The following is a 19,854-nucleotide window of genomic DNA, read 5'->3' on the forward strand; positions in this document are numbered from 1 at the left end:
AGGGCTTGACTCCTCTATTAGCCTTAGAGCTTCTTGAGAGTAGGGACAATCTTTCACCTTTCTTTATATCCCCAGAGTTTAGTGCCCAGCACACAGTAGGTGCTTAATGTATGTTTACTGGCTTATTAACTAGATGGAGCAGTGGATAGTGCTTTGGACATGGAGTCAGAAAGTTCTGAGAAGGAATCCAGCCTCAGACACCAATTAGTTGCATGATCCTGAGCAAGTCACAGAACCCCTCTTAGCCTTGGTCTCCTCATCTGTAAAATGGGGATAATAATTAATAACAGCACACAACCCCAGGGCTTTCGTGAGGGCTTTCATTCAACTGACAGCAGTGATGCTAACATCCTCTGCGTCCCAAAAATCTCCAGTACTTCTGTCCAAGGATCTGGAATCTTTAGTGTTGAGCAATTCACTGGTATGTGTTAGATCCACACCCTGGGAAAGCAGTGAATGACTTCTCTTGATTTTATTAGGTGGTCAGAAAGCTGCCTTCGTATCCTCTGAGCAAGAAGTCATCAATGAAATCATATTTGTAAAGCACTCTGTAAATCTTTTGTACCACATAAATGCTAGCTGTTATTACAAGCTATTAACTTTTAAAAATTAAAGTGATTTATTATAATGTTAAATTTTAAAAATGCTGCATAAGTGTTGAGATGTGTACAAAAAGGCTTCCAAACCACACTTTAAACTCATATAAAGAACAATTCTAAAAGGCATTTAACTAGGAAGGAAACCAAAATAACACCTAATCTAAAGAAAAACTCCATATAATCCTGCCAAACACCAGATATTATTACAGTGTATTGACAATGCCACGTAAGTAGAGCAGGCATGTGGACCTTTCCACTCACCAAAGTACTGTAGGAACAAAATCAGTAGAAGAGACTCGTTCATGCTATTGAGAGTAAGAAGCACACAGAGAAGTGAAAGGATTTGGAGGGCACAGACTCTAGGGCAGGGGTAGGGAACTTGTGACCTTGAGGCCACATGTGACCTTCTGTGTCCTCAAGTGTGGCCCTTTGAATGAATCCTAGTTTGAATTCAAAGAGCCACATTTGAGGACCTAGAGGGTCCCCCAAGTTTGGATTCAAAGGGCCACACTTGAGGACCTAGAGGGTCCCCCAAGTTTGGATTCAAAGGGCCACACCTGAGGACCTACAGAGTCACATGTGGCCTTGAGGCTGCAGATTCCCCTCCCCTGCTCTAGATATTCTTCGCTCTGATGCCTTATTTGCACTGGACCCGTCTGCATCCAGAGAGTATTATTAGATTGGTAAAATAACAGACTGATGAGCCTTTCACCTCTTTCTTATATTTATGCTAAAGGAGAGCAAAATAACAGAACTGAAAAAAGATAAATAATAGAGCTGACTTCTGGATGCATATTATTTAACCAACGCTAACTATAGAAATTCTTTCCCTTTACCTCTAAGAATCACAGAAACTTTCATCTGGAAGGGATGTCAGAGGACGTTGAGTCCTCTTGACAAGCATGCCAGAACAGGACTTCCACCCATAACTCCCCTGACCATGGCTGAAAGCCCTCCATTGAGGGGAAGCCCACCCCATCCTGGGGCAGCTCCTCCCCCACTTGTGGACAGCTCTACTGGTTAGGAAATTCTTCCTTAAATTTTCCTCTGCAACTTCTACTCAACGTTTCTGCTTCTGCCTTCTGGGACCAACCAGAAAAAAACAATCTAATCCCTCCTGACATGATAGCCCTTTAAATACCCAAAGTTAGTTCTCATGTTCCTTCTAAGTCTCTCTTCTCCAGGCTCAATTCCTCCAGTTCCTTCAGCAGGTCCTTCATATGCCTTTTACTACCATGGTTTCCCCCTACAGATTCTCCAGTTGTTGATGTCCTTCCTAAAATGAGGCCAGAACTCTATATACTACTCTAAATGGGATTGGATCAGAGCACAGGATACCAGGGCAATGACCTCCTTGTTCTTGGACCCTCTGAGTCTTCTGACGTGGGCCAGAATTGCATGCTATAGACCACTTAGACAGATGGAGGACTAGATGAGGAGGCTGGGAAACATCCCAGGTCTGGCCTGTATTAGTTTATATAGGGAATAAAACCTAACAGGTCTTAAGTGCAAAGTGTTCCATGTGTGTTCAAAATATAAACTTCACAAGTATAAAATGGAGGGACATGTGGCTTTCTAGTCCAGGATATCAGTGAAATGAGTCAACAGTGATAAATGGCAGCCAAGGAAATGAATGCATTTTCTCCCTGTCCCCCGTTTTTTTAATTTAATGTCCCTTTTTTTATTAGATTTGCAAGATTCCAGACAAATACATTCTTATCAGCCCTTATAAGGTGCACTCTATATTTGGGCATAGGCTTATTACTCCTATATTTTGGACCAGGGGACTTTGCCTTGGAGAACATGAACTTGTTTTAAGTCAATCAATAAATAAACATATGTATGTGTGTGTGTCTATATGTATATATATAGACACACACACACAAATATATGCATAGATATCTTTTGATAACTGTTTCAATATAATTAATTGCCTTTCTAATCCTATGTATTTTGTTTTATGCATTGAAAAACACAATTCTGAGCAGGGCTCCCTGGGCTTCATCAGAGCCAGGGGGTCCAAGACACCAAGAAGAATAAGAATCTCTATTTTAAAACATGGGCCAGAAACCCAAGCCCCACTCTCAGCAAACATCTTTCTTCACCAGTCATCCACTTTCTAAACTGCCTCTCTCTCCTCAATTCCTTTCATTCAATCGACAATAGTGATGCCAATACCCTTGGTGTCCCAAAAGTCTCCAGCACTTTTGTCCAAGGATGTGGAATCTTTAGTGTTGAGAGGTGCACTGGCATGTGTTAAATCCACACTCTGGGAAAGCAGTGAGTGACATCTCTTAATGTTATTAGGTTGGCAGAAAGCTACCTTCCTGTCCTCTAAGCAAGGAGTTACCAAGCCCACTCTGACACTTAACCCAGTGGCACCTGTGGACCAGCTCATCAGAGTAGAATAAGTAGCAGCTGCTGGTGCTTCAGAGCACCTGGCTTCCCGGAGTGCAGGAACCTCAAATTTCTCATTAGCTCCAAATGCTCAAGACCCTTCCTTGCTTTCTTCTATGTGTGACACACCACCCTCTAATCTCCTGACATTGGTCAGAATTTCCCTTTGCTTTTTAATTTTCTTCTGTGGACACTGAAACCTTTCTATTTTTTCCCCCAAAGACATCTAATTCCTGGTAACCCTGATAATGTAGTGAATGGAAATACATTCCTTAAGTCCCTCTGCTTTTTCTGGCAAGGGGGAGACCAGCTTGCGTCTTAAGCTTGTTTGTGTTCCTCTGTTTCAGATGGGTGTATCCCAAGTGTGTAGCACATAGTACGGTAGGTGCTTACTGGGTGCTGGATGAATCCTTCCTGCTCTCCATACTTACCATAAGTGAGATACTCAATCCTTGGTCTTTTTGGTTAATAGCTCTCCTGAAGAACTGCTATAGCAAACTGCTTGTAAGAACCATAAGGTTTTTGTCATGGAACCAAGGGAAGAAAGGGTGATAGATGAATGAAGTGATCAAGCGTGTCAAATGCAGAGAGGTCAATGAAGATGAATTTTCAGAAAAGGCCAATGGATTTGGTAATGAGGAGGTCCAGGAGACCATTTTCAAAAGGGATCAAGGTGGAAAACAACTGACATGGAGAAGTAAACAAGTCCAAATGACTCATGGTATGGGCCTGGCGGTGAAAAGAAGTAACACAGGACGGCAGCCAATGGGGACATTGAGCGCGTCTGTGCCCACTCGAGATCCCACTTCAGCTAACATAAGAGCTGCTCTGAGGAAAAATACATGTGTTTAGGGAAGCTGTGAATCCAGAAGCAAAGAAAGAAGGTATAAAAAGCCAGAAGGCACCAGGAGAGAGGGAGAAAGTGAATGTACAAGACAGCGGTAGGAGATGTTCTGAACCAAGAATTCAGATGAACATGAGAGGATGGGATTGAAAATTTCAGATGAGGTACTCTCATTAGAAGAGAGAAGGGATGTTTCTTCCTCTGAGATAGGAAGGGAGGAGGGGACAGATGAAAACATGCACAGACTGGGAGAAGAGCAAAGTGACAGAGCTCAGATCTGATGGCCTTAACCTTCTCAGGGAGCAATGAATACTAACCTCAACTGAATCAGGTTTTCTATCATGGTGATGAGAGGTTCTGGGGTAGATATCAAGAAGATGGGGTGGGGCATCAAAATGTAACCTTTTGATGTTTTTTTTCAGAAGATCTTTATAATTCATTTCATCGAAATTTGTCTTCCACAATAAAATCTATAGGAAAATGAATAATAAAGATAGTTAATGTTTTCAGGATAAAAATAAAAAATGTATCAATTCAAAAAGGAATCCCAATGTCTAATTGGTCTTATAAGATTGTGGTACATTATGGTGACTTTCCAATAGGCTCCAACTTGAACACTATGAAATGTGAAACAAATACAAGGTTTTTTTGAGTGACACTATAAAGTCATGATTTCTGTATCAAGTAGAGCAGAATTTATACAGCTGAACTCATGGTATTCCTCAGAGCACAGAAGGCGAGAAACAATGACTTGATCCTGCCATTGTCACTGATGCTCAGAACACCATAGAATCACAGAAGGGTCCAGGCAGGAAGAACCGATGAAGCCATCAGGTCCAACCCCCTTGCTATCCAGAGAAGAAAAGCAAAGCCTTGGGCAGGGCCCTGAACCACACAGCCAGGAAGCACAAGAACCAGGTCTCAAACTCCAGGCCTTCAGACACTACGTCTGGTACTTTCCCTCTACATGGAAATGCTATTTCAGGGGGATTGTTAGCATGGCTAGTTTAGGATCAAGATTAAAAAATAAATAAAAGAGAGAGATCCATTATATGTCATGTTTCTGACCCCAAATGGTATCACTGAGCTTGATCACCCATCTTATTCAGCTATGAAAAGCTCTGGCTACTGCCAACAGGCAAATCGACCCTCAAGCAGTTATAATAATAACAATAATAGCTGGCATTTATTAAGCACCTACTATGGGCCAGGAACTCTGTGAAGCTTTATAACTATAATCTCATTTTATCCTGACAGCAACCCCGGGAGGTAGGTGCTGTTACAATCCCCATTTTACAGAAGAGGGAACTAACTAAAGCACACAGAGGTTACATAACTTGCCCAGGGCCACACATTTAGTAAGTGCCTGAGGCCATCTCAGGTCTGAGCACCTAGCTGTCTCAAATGGCAAAAATGTGTAGTGTGGCAGCAGTGTCCACCTCAGCTGAAGTCAATATTTTCTCTAGACAAAGGATTCCAGAGAGTTGAGGGATCTCACAAACCTGCGCATCAGCACCTCCAGATGTGAACTGTTGGCCACCTTTTGAAAAGGAAACAGCAAAGATAGGTCCCTAGGGAATGAGAGGGCACAGGAAGGAAAAAGGAGACATGATCAGTGATGTTCTAGGATAAACAAGTTATAGAGATAAACAAGTTATATGACGGTCTATTTTTCATCTCCCTTTATATACCAGACTATAAAAGACCCCCGTTTGAACATCTGCTGCTGATGGCTAGCGTACAATCTTAAAGTAATCCCTAACCAATTATAAATTACAGTGAGAACATGGATCATAATCTCTTTTGTCCTTAAGCATTTCTTTCTGGAGTTCCACTCTGGGAAGCATTTGTGTCACCAACAGACACTTCAAGGAATGGGCTGGGATGTCTACATAGGAACACAGGTCATTTGCTACTCCAAAGTCTTCATCTGGGTTTCTCTGTCTGCTTCTCCCATTGATGAAGTGAATAAATTAAAAGCCCTTTAGATTTTTTTTTATGGTCATCAGTCTGACACTCACTTCACAATGAAATACACATGGCATTTGCCCTTTCAAGGATGTAAAAGAACATGTTTGCTCTCAGTTTTTCCAGTTTCAGTTTGCTTTTAATTTAGCTTCTAAGTTAAACATGGAAAATTTCTCACTTACAAAACAATCTATATGTAAGAGCCACCGCTTTTATAAAGCCTATAGCACCAGCCGCATTCAGAGAAGCTGCAGATCCAGATGCAGAAGGAAAGGAGCTCAAGGCTTAGGGAACTGAACCCTGGGTATGGACCTCCAAGCTGGGGGAAGCTGCTTGACCAGTGGGTCCCATGCCCCTGGTCATTTTACCTTCAATGCCACACTGTTCTTTACTTCCTTATGATATACTTTCTTAGGCTTCACAAATTAAAGATGTATTTGTGTTAGCAAGCATCCTTTTGGGAAATAAAAAAAGAAACAGCCAGGTGTGGTAGTGTACACCTATGGTGCACACTGTGACCAGCGAGGCTGAGCCTGGTGGATCGCTTGAGCTCAGGAGTGCTGCGCTGCACTAGGGCTAATGTCAATCGACTGGGTGTCTACCCAAAGTCCAGAACCAAATGGCGGGCCTCTGGGAGTGAAAGGCCACCAGGTTGCCTAAGGAGAGGCGGGCCCACTCAAGTCAGAAAACCAGAGGAGGTCACACCTTTGAGGCTGATCACTAATGGGAATGAGCCTGGAAGTGGCTGCTGAGTTTACAGCCTGGGCAGGGAAGGGAGACTCAGTCTCATAGAGGGATAGAGAGATCAACAGAGAGGAAGATTAAGAGGCTATAGCCTCAGAATCACAGAGTGGAAGGGACCTCAGGAACCAACTGGACCAACCTAGTGATTATCTTTACAGAGAGATATAGGCACATACATTATTCAAGACTGAAGAGTTTTCCTGATTGAAATGATTACTTCTCTATAGAATCAAGGGATTAACAGATTCTAGGCCAACTTCTGAATCAAAATAAAAAAGGAATGATGTCTCACCTCCAATATGAACAATAATAACATCTAGCCTTTAGGAGATTTTGGAAGACCCCATATTTGTCAAATAAAGAATACCTCAATTCATGCCTAAACTATTGAAGCTTTCTGAAAATCCTCACAAACTACCTCTTTTCACCTCCAAACTTCTAAAATTAAATCTAGCAACTGGTTCATGAGAAATCAGAAAATTTTTCTTCTGTACTAGTCAATGATCTCTTTAAGTGGAATGGTATTGTTAAGTTTTTAACAATAACAACAGCTCACATTTATAAGACATTTTAAGGTTTGCATAGCACCTTAAAATAGCTCTGTGAAGCAGGTAGAATAATATCATTAGGCCCATTTTAAAATTGAGGAAACAAAGTCTCTGAGTGATCATGCAACCTGCCCATCGTCCAACTGGTACAAAGCATCAAAGCAGGAGTCAAAGCCAGGTCTCCTGTGTCTAGGCTGGGTGCTCTACTTGACACATTGCCTCTCAGGGTCTACAAGATGGGACCCATCCTACAAATGCAGACAGTTTTTACACTGCTTTGAACTCCTCTGTACTCCTAGGTTCAGTGAGGGGCACTCTGAGAAATCAAATATAGCTTAACCCCATATCCAACCTTCTCTACCAACACTGACCAAGAACTACAGACCAAATTCCAAAGTTCTTAATTGGTACAGAATATAAAAGTAAATAACAAAGGAAAACTGTGTAGGAGAATAATTCTCAGTCCCCAAAACTAAGGGATACAATTTCCCTTAGGCTGCCTTGTTGCTGGTGGAAGAATGGGCACTTCCTGGAGAGCTGGTTCTCCCAGAACTACATCCTCACTAGGTCTCCTCTTGTGGCTCTGTCTCTTGCCAACCAGCCACAAGCCTCCCTGCTGCCCTCCCTCTGCCTCCAAAGCTATCATCTGTGCCTCCCTGACCCTCTACTGTCCCACCTGTCAGAGCTGACATCTTCTGCGAGGTGTCCTCTTCCAACTGAAGTGTCTGTGTCTCACACCTTTGTGATGCCGCCTGGTCAGTGTGACTTGGGCAGCCACACCAAAGGGCCCCTTGGGCTGGTCTCCTATCTCAACCTCATTCATTCCACCTCAGATGAGAAGATTCCCTATAGGGAGGTTGGGGGGAGGGTTCAGACCATCCTGCCCCTAGCAGCCAGCACCAGGGCCTTTCAGTAAGCGTCAAGGGGGCACTTAGTGACGCTGGAAGGGCTAGGGCAGAGGGTAAGATGTGTCCCCTGCATTCCTGCCACCCCACCTCCAACAGGTCAAGCTTCTCATCCTCCTCTTTTTAGGAACATTTCAACTTACTATTGAAGTCACATATTCAGACTTTAACAACCATAGTTAAGAACAATTACTTGTATAGTTATTATCTTTTTCCTCTCTGCTATTAAGTTGAACGTGCCCTCCTGTTCTATGTGCTACTTTCACTAACCTATCAAATTTCTTTTTGCCTATCTGTGAAAACACACAGTCTCTCCACTCTGAAGGAAAAGGCCTTGATTCTTGTCTCGAGTTCACTTCTGACTAGACAGAACAGAAATTGTTAGAAGGTCAAGGGTGGTCAAATGGAGAATGAATGACTAAAGGTAAATGCTTCTCTAAGGCCCGATGACAGTTTAAGTTATTTGTGTTCGAGGAGACTCCCTCTAAAATTATTTTGTTAGAGAATTTTCAGAGACACAGAGGTAAATCTGCCTATTTTTGCACCACTCTCTAAGCAGAAATGTTTAGAATTAGGTTAATCTGAATTCATTACATTGTTTCTGGAACACATAACAGGAGAGCTGAGTTTGAATCTCAGACACTTAGTGACCACTTAACATGTCACTAAACCTCATGAAGTCTTGGTGCTTTCATCTATGAAATGAGAATGATACCGTCTGTACTACCTGACTCACCAGGGGCTGTCAGCAAAGTAGGAAACAAGAGAGGACATTGTATAACATACTAGAGCAGAATGAGCTCTTTCTCCCTTGGTACTTTTAGCACAATTCTACTTTGAGATACAATCGGTAAACTTATATTTTGGAAAAAGACAGTACATAAAGAAAGCCCCAGAAAAAATTACAGAAATTACTGACTTAGATTATTCAAGACTCTTCCTTGAAATAGACTTATTTCCAGCCTATTTATATAGTCATGAATACAATGAAAGGCTAATTGAGTAGCTAATGAATATGAGAGAAATACCAAGACTATACAGTAGCAAATCACAACATCAGAAGTTGTTCAATTGGAAATGATATTATAGTCACATAAGGGCAACTTGTTGCATAATGGCAGCAAAAAAATACACTGCATTGGGAGGGACAATAAGATATAACATTGGGATTTAAAGAAATGTCTCTTTTTAAGAATGCAAAATGTTATTGCCAATACCGTGTGTCCTTGAAGTGTATAGATGAGTCTTCCTTCTACGAGATCCAAGATCTTAAGGGTGCCATCAGATGAGGCAGTGATGAGGTAATTACCCGAAGGATGGAATGACAAACAGTTGACTCCACCACTGTGAACTGATTTACATGAGAAAAAAAGGGACATTCAGATGTCAATTACATTTTGAAATATTTTTACATAAGCTCTAGAATTTCAAAGCAGTATCTTACTCCCATTTTAAGAGAGGAAAAATTTCATTTTAAAAGTGGTTATTTTTGCTGCAGATTGTCTCAATAAAATTAAATTCTATTAAAATTAAAATAAGTTGATTATTTGGCATAATTAAAGCAAAATATCTGAATAACTGGCTTAAGTGACTGTTTTGACATCAAGGAAATGTGGTTCTTATGGTCTAGTTTGACAAGAGCCCTTGGAAAATGGGAGTGTGTCATGGAAGTGTAATGTATTTCATTTTGTAATTATTAAGTTACTGGATACATATTCAATATCCCTGTCAAGTAATTATTACTAGCTTGGTATATACATATATACATACATACGTACATACATACATACACACACACATATATATACATACATACACATACATCTTAGCTCAAAATTTAGAAACTAATTTTACTAGTAAGGGGAGAAAAGGAAGGCATCAGACACAATAAGTGGTAGAAGAGAACTGTCCTTAAGAAATGGAAAAATACACTTGATGCCAAATGAAAGAAAAAAATCAATGGATTTCTGCCTTAAATTCAGGCTGCAGTCATGGTAGGAAGTTATGTTCTGTAGGGTTTGGTATGCTGTTTTAACAAGCAGACCCTACAGTATTTCTAAAGAACGGGGCTCATTCTTTATTAAGTACCTGCTATGAAGCAGGGAAAAAAGCCTTGTATTAGACAACAGGGGAGATACAAAGACAATTTTGTATTTACATCCCCAGGGTCTAGCATAGAACTTGGCACAGAATAAGTCTTTAATAAATGCCTTTCATTCATTCAGATGTGGACCCTGGGCTTCTGGAGCTCACCTGTGGTAAACTTACAACTGGGATGTGGGTGACAGTGGATCTGTTTACAGTGGAGGGAATTACCTTTCCTCCATTTTCTAGGACTCCTGGGTTTCCCACCCTTGGTACCCACCTCATCTTATCAGTTATGGATGGAGTAAGAACAACAGAAATCCATTCCTAAATCCTTAGAAACTTTTTTTTTTTTTAAAGTCTATTCATAATAGGAATAAGGATATGTAATCTGTGCTGGCCAGCTAAAGAGTGAAAGAAAATAGTGGTCACTTAGTTACCTGATAAAGACAATCAACAGAAAGGGCTCTCTGTTTACATCCCTGGGATACGGTAAAGAAAGTAATTGTCTAAAGCCTGTGAACTTTCTCAGACCAGTACAAAAGCAGGCTGATACCACTTGGGGACTCATTAAAAGGACCAGGCTAGGCCACAAAGAGGTTCAGAGGTTTAAGAAAGATTCTAGAAAGACTTGATTTGCTAAGCTTTAGAAATGGTCACCTTGGTAATTCTGAAGTAACTTGTTTACTCTTATATCCCAGAGTTTCACTGTATGATCAGAACCTGCTGAAGCTATGCACGTACCACTGGGGTTAAAAGACACAAAGTTCGCAAACCTATCAGGAAAGATGAATCAGATGTCAGGCACTGTCATTTTCATAAAGTCAAAGATAGCAATAATCGAAGAGTAGAGTCTTCTTTAACAAAGCACAGGCACCCAGATGTGCCAGAATGGCTTGACTTACCCTTCGGAGTCTGTAAAGCTATTAATGCACAGTTTATTTGTTGTATCCCAGATTTTAACAGTCTTATCCTCACTACATGATACTATTAGCCTTCCATCAGCAGAAAATCTGGAAAGCACAAGATGACAGGTTCTAGTCAGCAGGTGGCACTTACGAAAAAAGAATCATGTGTTCCTAAGAGAACATTAAGGAGAATCCCTAAGAGAAAATCCATGCACTTACACAATACTTTCACCAACAAAGGCAGAAGGAACAGAGAAATAAATTGGAAATGAAATGAACAAACGCCCCCAAAAAGTAACTAATAAAAAAACCCATTAATCATAAAAATAGAAAGTCTACGAATAAAAGATAAATGAAATTTTTATCTCAATTAGCCTTTTTTAAAAAAAATTTAATTTATTTTTAGTTTTCAACATTCACTTCCACAAGATTTTGAGTTTTAAATTTTCTTCCCCCTTCCCACCCCAAGATGGCTTACAACCTGATCTACTTATACATTCACATTAAACATGAGAGAAAGGATATTTTAAAAAAACCATTTGATCAATACACTTAGGAGATAGTTTTTTTGAACAAATAAAAATAAATAAACCTTGAGCTAATCTGATTCTTAAAAAGAGAGGAAAATCAAACTGCCAATATAAAAGAGGAAAAAAAATCTCACAACAAATTAAGAGGAAATAAAGAAAATCAGAAACTATTTTGCCCAACTATATGCTGATAACACTAGAGATAGTTTGAAGGGGGAAAAAAAGTACCAGATGAATTTATGAGTGAATTCTACTAAACATTAAAATAAAATGAATTCCGATGTTACATAAACTATTTGCAAAAACGGGAAAAGCAAGAATTCTATCAAACTCCTTGTTCCCTGAACCTAACTATGCACTCATTCCACTACACCATCCCCTTCCAATGCTAAAGAGTTGCTAATGTTCTTAACTGATATCATCATGCTGCTTTCTTTTGGATTTTGCATCTCTGATATCCATGCTACGGTCTTTGCTGGGACTGTAGTTGCCAAGGAGCTCTTTTGTGAGACAAATATGATCCTGATATCTGAACCATGGAGAGATAAAGTAGGGGGGAAAAGAACTATAGACCAGTTATTTCTAATGAATATATATGCAAAAATAACGGAAAAAGATGTCAGCAAAGAAGTTAAAACAGCATAGCCAAAAGATTATATACTGTAACCAGGTCAGATTTGTACCAAAAATACAGGGCTGGTTCAATATTAGGAAAAAAATATTAGTAACAAAAATAATGAAAATTATATTGATTTTTATCAACAGATGCAGAAAAAGACTTTTGATGAAATATACAACTTGTTTATGTTAAAACCAGTAAGAAGGATAAGAATTAATGAGCTATTTCTTAACACAAAAAGTCAATTCTATCTAAAACCAAAGGCTAGCATTGTCTGTAATGGAGAAATGCAAGACCTTTCCCACAAGAACAGGGGCAAAGCAACAGTATCCACTGTCACCACGGTTACATCAGATATTGGTCAAAACTCTGGCTATAACAAGAACAATAAATAAACTGACGGAATAAGCCTAGTCCAAGAAGAAATGAAATACTGATTTTCACAGATGATAGGATGATTTACTTAAAGAATCCTGGAGATTCCACTAAAAATTAATTGAAACAATAATATCAACAAAGTGGTAGGATACAAAACAAATGTACAAATCACCCATATTTTTATATTTTACCAACAAAACCCAATAGGAAGAGCTAAAAAGAGAAATTCCATTCAAAATAACTACAGAACTTCTAAAATAGGAGTCCACATACCAAAGTATATATTATATGAATATGACCACACATACAAGATAAGACTTTATAGAAATAAAGACAAGTCTAAATAATTGGAGAGATATTAATTGTTCATGATTGAGCCACAAAAATATAACCCAAAAGAGAATACTACCTAAATTACATTATATATTCAGTGCCATGCTAATCAAACAACCAAAGGATTAGTTTACAGAACTAGAAAAAAATATCAAAATTCCCCTAAAATAATACATGGTGATGAGTCTCAAGGGAAGTAATGGGAAAGAAGGGAAACATAGGGGCCTAGCATGACCAGATTTCACATTACACTAAAAAGCAGTAATCTTTAAAAATATTTAGCATTGGTTAAAAAATAGAACAAGTTGATCAGTGGCACCAATTAGGGACACACAATCCAGAAGCAAACAGATTTAGTAATGTAGTATTCAATAAACTCAAAGATCCAATGACTGAGGGTAATGACTCACTCTTTGACAAAGAGTGATAGACAAACTGACCAGTCGTGTGGCATAAACGCAGGTTAGCCAAATGCTTCAAATCATATATCAAGATCAGTTCCAAATAGATACACGACCAAGACATAAAAAAGTCATCTAATAAATAAATAACAGGAACAGTAAAAATGATATATTTCATAACCATGGCAAGAGGAAGAGTTCTTGACCAGAGGACAGAAAGAATTACAGGAGATACAACAGACAATTTTGATTATGGAAAACTGAAAAAAGATTTTGCACAAAATCAGTGCAAGGGAATAATTTCACAGGGAAGAATTCTTTGTACCAAACTTTTCTCATAAAAATCTGATACCCAAGAGGAAATCTGTAAGAACACGGACTATTCCTCAACAGATAAATGATCAAAAAAGATGAATAGGAAGTTCTATTTTTTAAAAGTCTCCAAATCACCAATAAGTGAAATGCAAATTAAAACAGTTCTGAAGTTTTACCTTACATGCAGATTTCAAAGACAAGAAAATAGGAAAGTAGTCATTTTGCAAGGAGTTATGAGAAGAAACACACACTAATCCATTATTGGAGGTATTTTTAATTGGTCCAATCATTCCAGAAAACAATTAAAGACTATACCCCCAAAGTTACAAAACTTTGACCCAGCGATATGACTATGAGTCTTGTAACCCAAAGAGATCAAAGAAAGAACAGAACCGTTTGTACAAAAATATTCATGGCAGCACTTTTTGCAGTAGCAAAGAACTGTCAACAAAGGGAGAACCTATCAACTGGGGAGAACAAAAGCGCAAAGCATGAACACTATGAAGTATTTTATGCCATTAGAAACAATGAAATCAATGGATCTGGAGAGGCCTGGGAAGACTTGTATGAACTGATGCAGAGTCAAGAAAACAATTTCTATAACCCATGACCTTGACAGACTTCAGGGCAATGATTCACAATACGTCCAAAAGATTGATGATGAGTCATACTTCCTACCTTTTGAAAAAGGGATGGTGGCCTAGGGATGCAAATTGTTTGGGTGTCATTATTTAAAACAATACATTATAACAAAAGGGACTTGGTAAAGGGGAAAAAGTCTCCATGGGAGCCTAGTAAGACCTTCTGAAACTACTCTGGCTGACATTGACTACTGGAATTTCCCTTGGTAGCTCTGTGATATAATTCAATTCAATCATAAATATTATTATTATTACCACTAAGACTAATAATAGCTAACATTTTTATAAGACTTACCCTGTGCCAGGCATTGTACTTAGTGTTTCACAATTATTTCTTTTGATCCTTACAACAGCTCTGAAAGGTATACGCTATTATTATCTCCATTGGGGAAGCTGAGACAAATGGAGGTTAAATGACTTGCTGAAGATCACACAGCTAGTGGCAGAGGCTGGATTTTAACTCAGGTCTTCCTGATTCCAGGACTGGTCCTCTATCTATTAGCTGCCTCTGGAGCCAAATAAGATTCTTAGTTTCATGAACGCAATGATGAGGATCACACTAGTATTCTCAAGGCAAAATATCCCCATTCTTTCAACCAATTCTCAAGAGATACGGAGCACAGCTTCCAATTCCCTTGTCTTCTTAGTTACCCTCCTGGAGATGTGCTCCAATTTGCCAATTACTTCCCTCAAATGTCATGCCCAAGACTGAACTCAGATATAGTAGGTCTGGGGTAAGGTACATGGCAACAGGGAGCTTTCTCAGTGTGGACACTATCACCTCTCTTCATATAGCCAAAACAAAGGAATTTTTTTTTTTGACTGCCAAGTCACACCGTTGGTAGAAATAGGGCGTTTCAGAGGACAAACTAAATCTCAGCAAAAATCCCTCCACAACACACATCTTTGCTTCCAGACCTTTCTGAAAAGGCACCCGCCTTTTCTACTTGGGGTACAGTTTATTGTTAGGAAGTCTTTCCTCAAACTGAGCCTGATGAGCCTCTCTCTAACTTTCATCTACTGGGACCAAGCACAGCAACTAGAAGTCATTCTCTCCTCTTCTATAGAAGAGTCTTTCAAATACTTGGAGGAAACTCTCACATGCCCCTTCAGGATGCTTCTTCTTCAGGCTAACCATCCCAAGTTCCTTCAAATGATGCTCGTATGTAATGGTCACAAAGAAACATGGAGCAATGGGAAGAGGGCAAAATTTGAAGTCAGGGAACGGGCATTCAGCTTCCTGATACTGTATACCGTTGGACAAGACACTTATCTCTCTAGGTCTTTATTATCTCATTTGTAAAAAGAAGGGTTTGGACCAGGTGACTTCTAATGTTCATCTCCGCTCTTAATCTATGATCCCAGGACCTTTAGGTTTCCTTCAGTTTTAAATCCATCATTCTACAACTATCCTGGTTGCCCTCCTCAGGACGCTCTCCTGTTTACCAAGGTCCTCCCTAAAAATGTTCCATCTAGAGGATGCCTAAGTAGGACTGACTAGCATTATTATTGGCTCCAGGATCCTGGGAACAATGCTTCTCTGAATACTGTCTAAGGTCACATTAGGCTGCTATGTTACACTGCTGATTTACATGGCACTCAAAGTCCACTAAAATTCTCAGACCTTTTTCTCATGAATTGTCTAGCCTTGTTTTGTTTTGTACTTGTGAAGTGGATGTTTTTACCTAAATATTAGAGTCAGCATGGTACAATGGCTAGAAGTGGGATTTGAAACCAGATGTCCTCTGAATATGAAATCAATCCTCTATTATTTACTCTCCATGTGACCTTGGAAAGGTGACTTGACTTCTCTTTGTCTCAGTTTCCTCATTTGTAAAATGAAGAATGAACTTGATGACTTCTAGGGTCCCTTACCACTCTAGATTTAGGATCCTATATAGCTTTACACCTACTGTTATTCATTTTAATAGATTAGCCCACAACTCACACCTAAAATATTACTTCTCAATAAGGTATGGTAGATAATTCTAGACCCATCCACCAAGTCTCACTGGTACTGAGGATGGTACCAACTTGTCTCTTTGCATTCGGATCTCCAGTGTACCTCCTGGGTTCCAAGTGTGGCAGATTTGATGAGTGAGAGAGGGCTGGACTTCAGTCAGGAATACTTCAGATACTTGACAGCCCTGTGACCTTGGGTAAAGATTTTAACCTCTAAACTGCTCAGTTTCCTCATTTGCAAAATAATGGGATTTTTGATGATCTCTGAGGCAGCTAGGTGGCAAGGCTGGAAGACCTCAGTTAAACTCTAGCCTCAGACATTTACTAGCAGTGTGATCCTGGGCAAGTCTCTGACCCTCTCTGTTTCTTCATCTGAAAAATGAGGTAAACAATTAACACTTCCCTCTGAGGATTATTGCAAGGATCCAATGGGATTTGTAAAGTAATTTGTAGACCTTAAAGGGTTATGTAAACGCTGGCTCTTATCTGAGGTCCCTCCCAGAACCAAATCGGTGATCCTAGGATCCATACTTAGAGCACTTGTGTAAACAACTAAGGCTGTGGTTTGATGACTAGCTCCATTCTTGGACTGTCTCTGGTGAAAGTCTATGCTACTCTAGAGTAATTCTTTTTTTAAAAAACGTTTAACAGTATTTTATTTTTTTTCCCCCAATTACATGTAAAGTTAGTTTTTAACATTCATTTTAGTAAGATTTTGAGCTCTTGCTCCCTCCCCTCCCAAGCAATGTGATATGGTCTATACATGTACAATCATGTTAAACATATTTCCACATTATCATGTTGTGAAAGAAGAATCACAACAAAAGGGAAAAACCATAAGAAAGAAAAAGCAAAAGTGAAAATAGTATGCTTTGATCTGCATTCAGACTCCAAAGTTCCCTCTAGATGTGGATAGCATTTTCTATCAGGAGTCTTTTGGAACTGTCTCAAGATCACTGTATTACTGGGAAGAGCTAAGTCCATCAAAGGTGATCAAAACAGTGCTGCTGTTACTATACATAATGTTCTCCTAGTTCAGTTCATGTAAGTCTTTCCAGGTTTTTCTGAAATCTGACTGTTCACTGATTTTTTTAGAATCACAGTATTCATATATCACAACTTGTCCAGCCATTCCCCAACTGATGGCCTCTATTTCCAATTCTTGGCCACCACAAACAGAGCTGCTATAAATATTTTTGTAAATATGGGTTCTTCTCCCCTTTTTACGATGTCTTTGGGATACAGACCTAGTATCTGGATCAAAGGATATGCACTTTTATAGCCCTTTGGGCATAATTCCAAACTACTCTCTGGAATGGCTGGATCAGTTCACAACTCTACAAACAATGCATTAGGGTTCCAATTTTCCTACATCTCCAACATTTAGCATTTTACTTTTCTGTCATATTAGTTAATCTTATAGGCGTGAGGCAATACCCCAGAGTTGTTTTAATTTGTATTTCTCTTTCCAATAGTGATTTGGGACATTTTTATATGACTATAGACAGCTTTAATTTCTTCGTCTGCAAACTGCCTGTTTATATCCTTTGACAATTTATGAATGGAATGGAAATACTTTGTATTCTTATAAATTTGAGATATTTATATATATTTGAAAAATAAGACCTTTATTAAAATCACTGACTGTAAAAATTGTTCCCCAGCTTTCTGCTTTCCCTCTAATCTTGGTTGCACTGGTTTTGTTTGTGTAAAACGTTTTTAATTTAATGTAATCAAAATCATCCAAATTGCATTTCATGATGTTCTCTGTCTCTTGTTTGCTCACAAATTCTTCACTTCTCCATAGGTCTGACAGGTAAACTATTCCCTGTAAAGCTACCCTTTCTCCTACACTTTAGCTATCTTATCTGGCCTAGGCCATCTCTGTAGTTGGTTTTGATGGGTTTCTAAGACTCTGGGTAAATGTCTAGACCACACTGTGTTCAGCACACCCCATCTCTGGTCAGGAGTCTCCTGCCATTGTTAGCTTTTACTTTGTGGGTCAGAAGTTCACATTCGTTGGTCGCTAGGTGGCGCCATAATGCACACAGAATGGACCCTGGAGTCAGGAGGCCTTCACCCAAATCTGGCCTCCTACAGTTACTCTCACAATGTGACCCTGGCAAGTCACTTAACTCCGTGCCACAGGGCAGAACACTTTCACCACTCGCCCATGCCCTGAAGATCTTTATCATTATTATAATTAACAAGACTCCTTTGATCCCTTGGGTCAGGTTGGCTTGTGCCAATGGGAATCATCAAAATTGAGGAGCAATTCTTGGGTCCACACCACAGGCTCCAGGAGCGGAAAGTCTCATCTGGGAGTTAATCAAATACAGGGCCTCCTCTCTTCTCCTCTGAGCTTTCCTGGATAATCTCTCACCTGCTAGGAACAAGGTGCCACAGGAGTTACAGCACTGGACCTGTAGTCAGAAAGACCCGAGTTCCAATCCTGCCTCAGACACATACTAGATGCAGATCACTTAACTTCTGCCTCAATTTCCTCATCTATAAAAGGAGGCTAAGAATAGCACCTACCTCCCAGGGTAATTGTGATGATCAAATGAGAAAATATTTGTAAAGTGCTTTTCAAACCTTATAGGACTACATCAATGCTGGCTATTATTATTATAATTATTAAGGACAGCTAGGAGGCACTCATCTCAGACACTAGCTGTGTGACCCTGGGCAGGTCACGTCACCCTGTTTGCCTCAGTTTCCTCATCTGTAAAATGAGCTAGAGAAGGCAACGACAAACCACTCAGTATCTCTGCCAAGAAAACCCCAAGTAGGGTCACAAAGAGTTGGACATGACTAAGACAAAGAAACTGATGGCATCTGTGGACAAACACCATTGTTTCTTGGAACACAAACCACTATTTCCTGTTCAGGATGCTTTCTATCTTCCACTGAATGTCCTGACCCAGATCTCCTTCAGATCTCTTTTCTCCTTCAGATTTCTTTTCTCCTTTGTTTTCAAAGAAGAATTAATGATAATCAGTTATGATTAATAACTCATTAATAATTCTCATATTCATGTTGCTCATTGATATTCAGGTTGACATGTGCTTTAAGACTTGCAAAGTGTGCTCCTTGCACGGAGGTGATGTGGACAGTTACCCGTATACTTATTAGGAGGCTCTGAGTAGCAGTTGACTTGCCCAAGAAAGTTCATGACAAAAAATGAAACTAACTACATATCTCAGTAGAGAGAAAATGACAGGTCACTGCTGTGGGAGTCATTTCAGATTCAGCATTTAGCTCCCCGACTCCTTGTGAATGTAAAGTTCAAAGTCAATACTAAGTTAGAAGATGGAAGAAAAAAACCTCCAGGGCCATGAAAACGACCACATCTTAGAAGCTGAATTGGTCCCAAACACTCAGGAGAAAGAGGTCAAAGGGGCCCCACAGCACCACAATTAGCTAATTCTGCATTAGACTAAGAAGAGAAAATGGTGACCGACTAACCTAATGGTGAGTGGTGTATGTTGACTTTTGAGAGCAGATGCATATTTTAAGTCAGTTTTGGGCACCCTCCAGTTTTGCACACCTGAGGCAAGTATCTAATCTGCCTGACTCTATGGTGCCTCTGGAGCTCAGAAACCATTTCTAGTGGGAAACCCTGGGTCTCTCTGCCAAATGATCAGAACACCACCAGTTTAGTGTAGAAGCTAGTT

General features: G+C 39.6%; 1 protein-coding gene across 3 annotated transcripts in view; it reads right to left on the reverse strand.

Moving 5' to 3' along the window:
• The window catches only part of POC1B (POC1 centriolar protein B), a 106,931-nt gene that overhangs the window by 52,070 nt on the left and 35,007 nt on the right, over positions 1-19,854 (reverse strand). For all 3 annotated transcript variants that reach the window (XM_072655540.1, XM_072655542.1, XM_072655541.1), the window contains 5 exons: positions 10,996-11,103; positions 10,751-10,866; positions 9,223-9,356; positions 5,343-5,411; positions 4,158-4,310 (listed from right to left, as the gene is read on the reverse strand). In XM_072655540.1, coding sequence (XP_072511641.1) covers positions 4,158-4,310; positions 5,343-5,411; positions 9,223-9,356; positions 10,751-10,866; positions 10,996-11,103 — 580 coding nt within the window. The remainder of the gene's footprint in view (positions 1-4,157; positions 4,311-5,342; positions 5,412-9,222; positions 9,357-10,750; positions 10,867-10,995; positions 11,104-19,854) is intronic.

Source organism: Notamacropus eugenii, chromosome 3, assembly GCF_028372415.1.
Source record: "Notamacropus eugenii isolate mMacEug1 chromosome 3, mMacEug1.pri_v2, whole genome shotgun sequence".
Lineage (NCBI taxonomy): Eukaryota > Metazoa > Chordata > Mammalia > Diprotodontia > Macropodidae > Notamacropus > Notamacropus eugenii.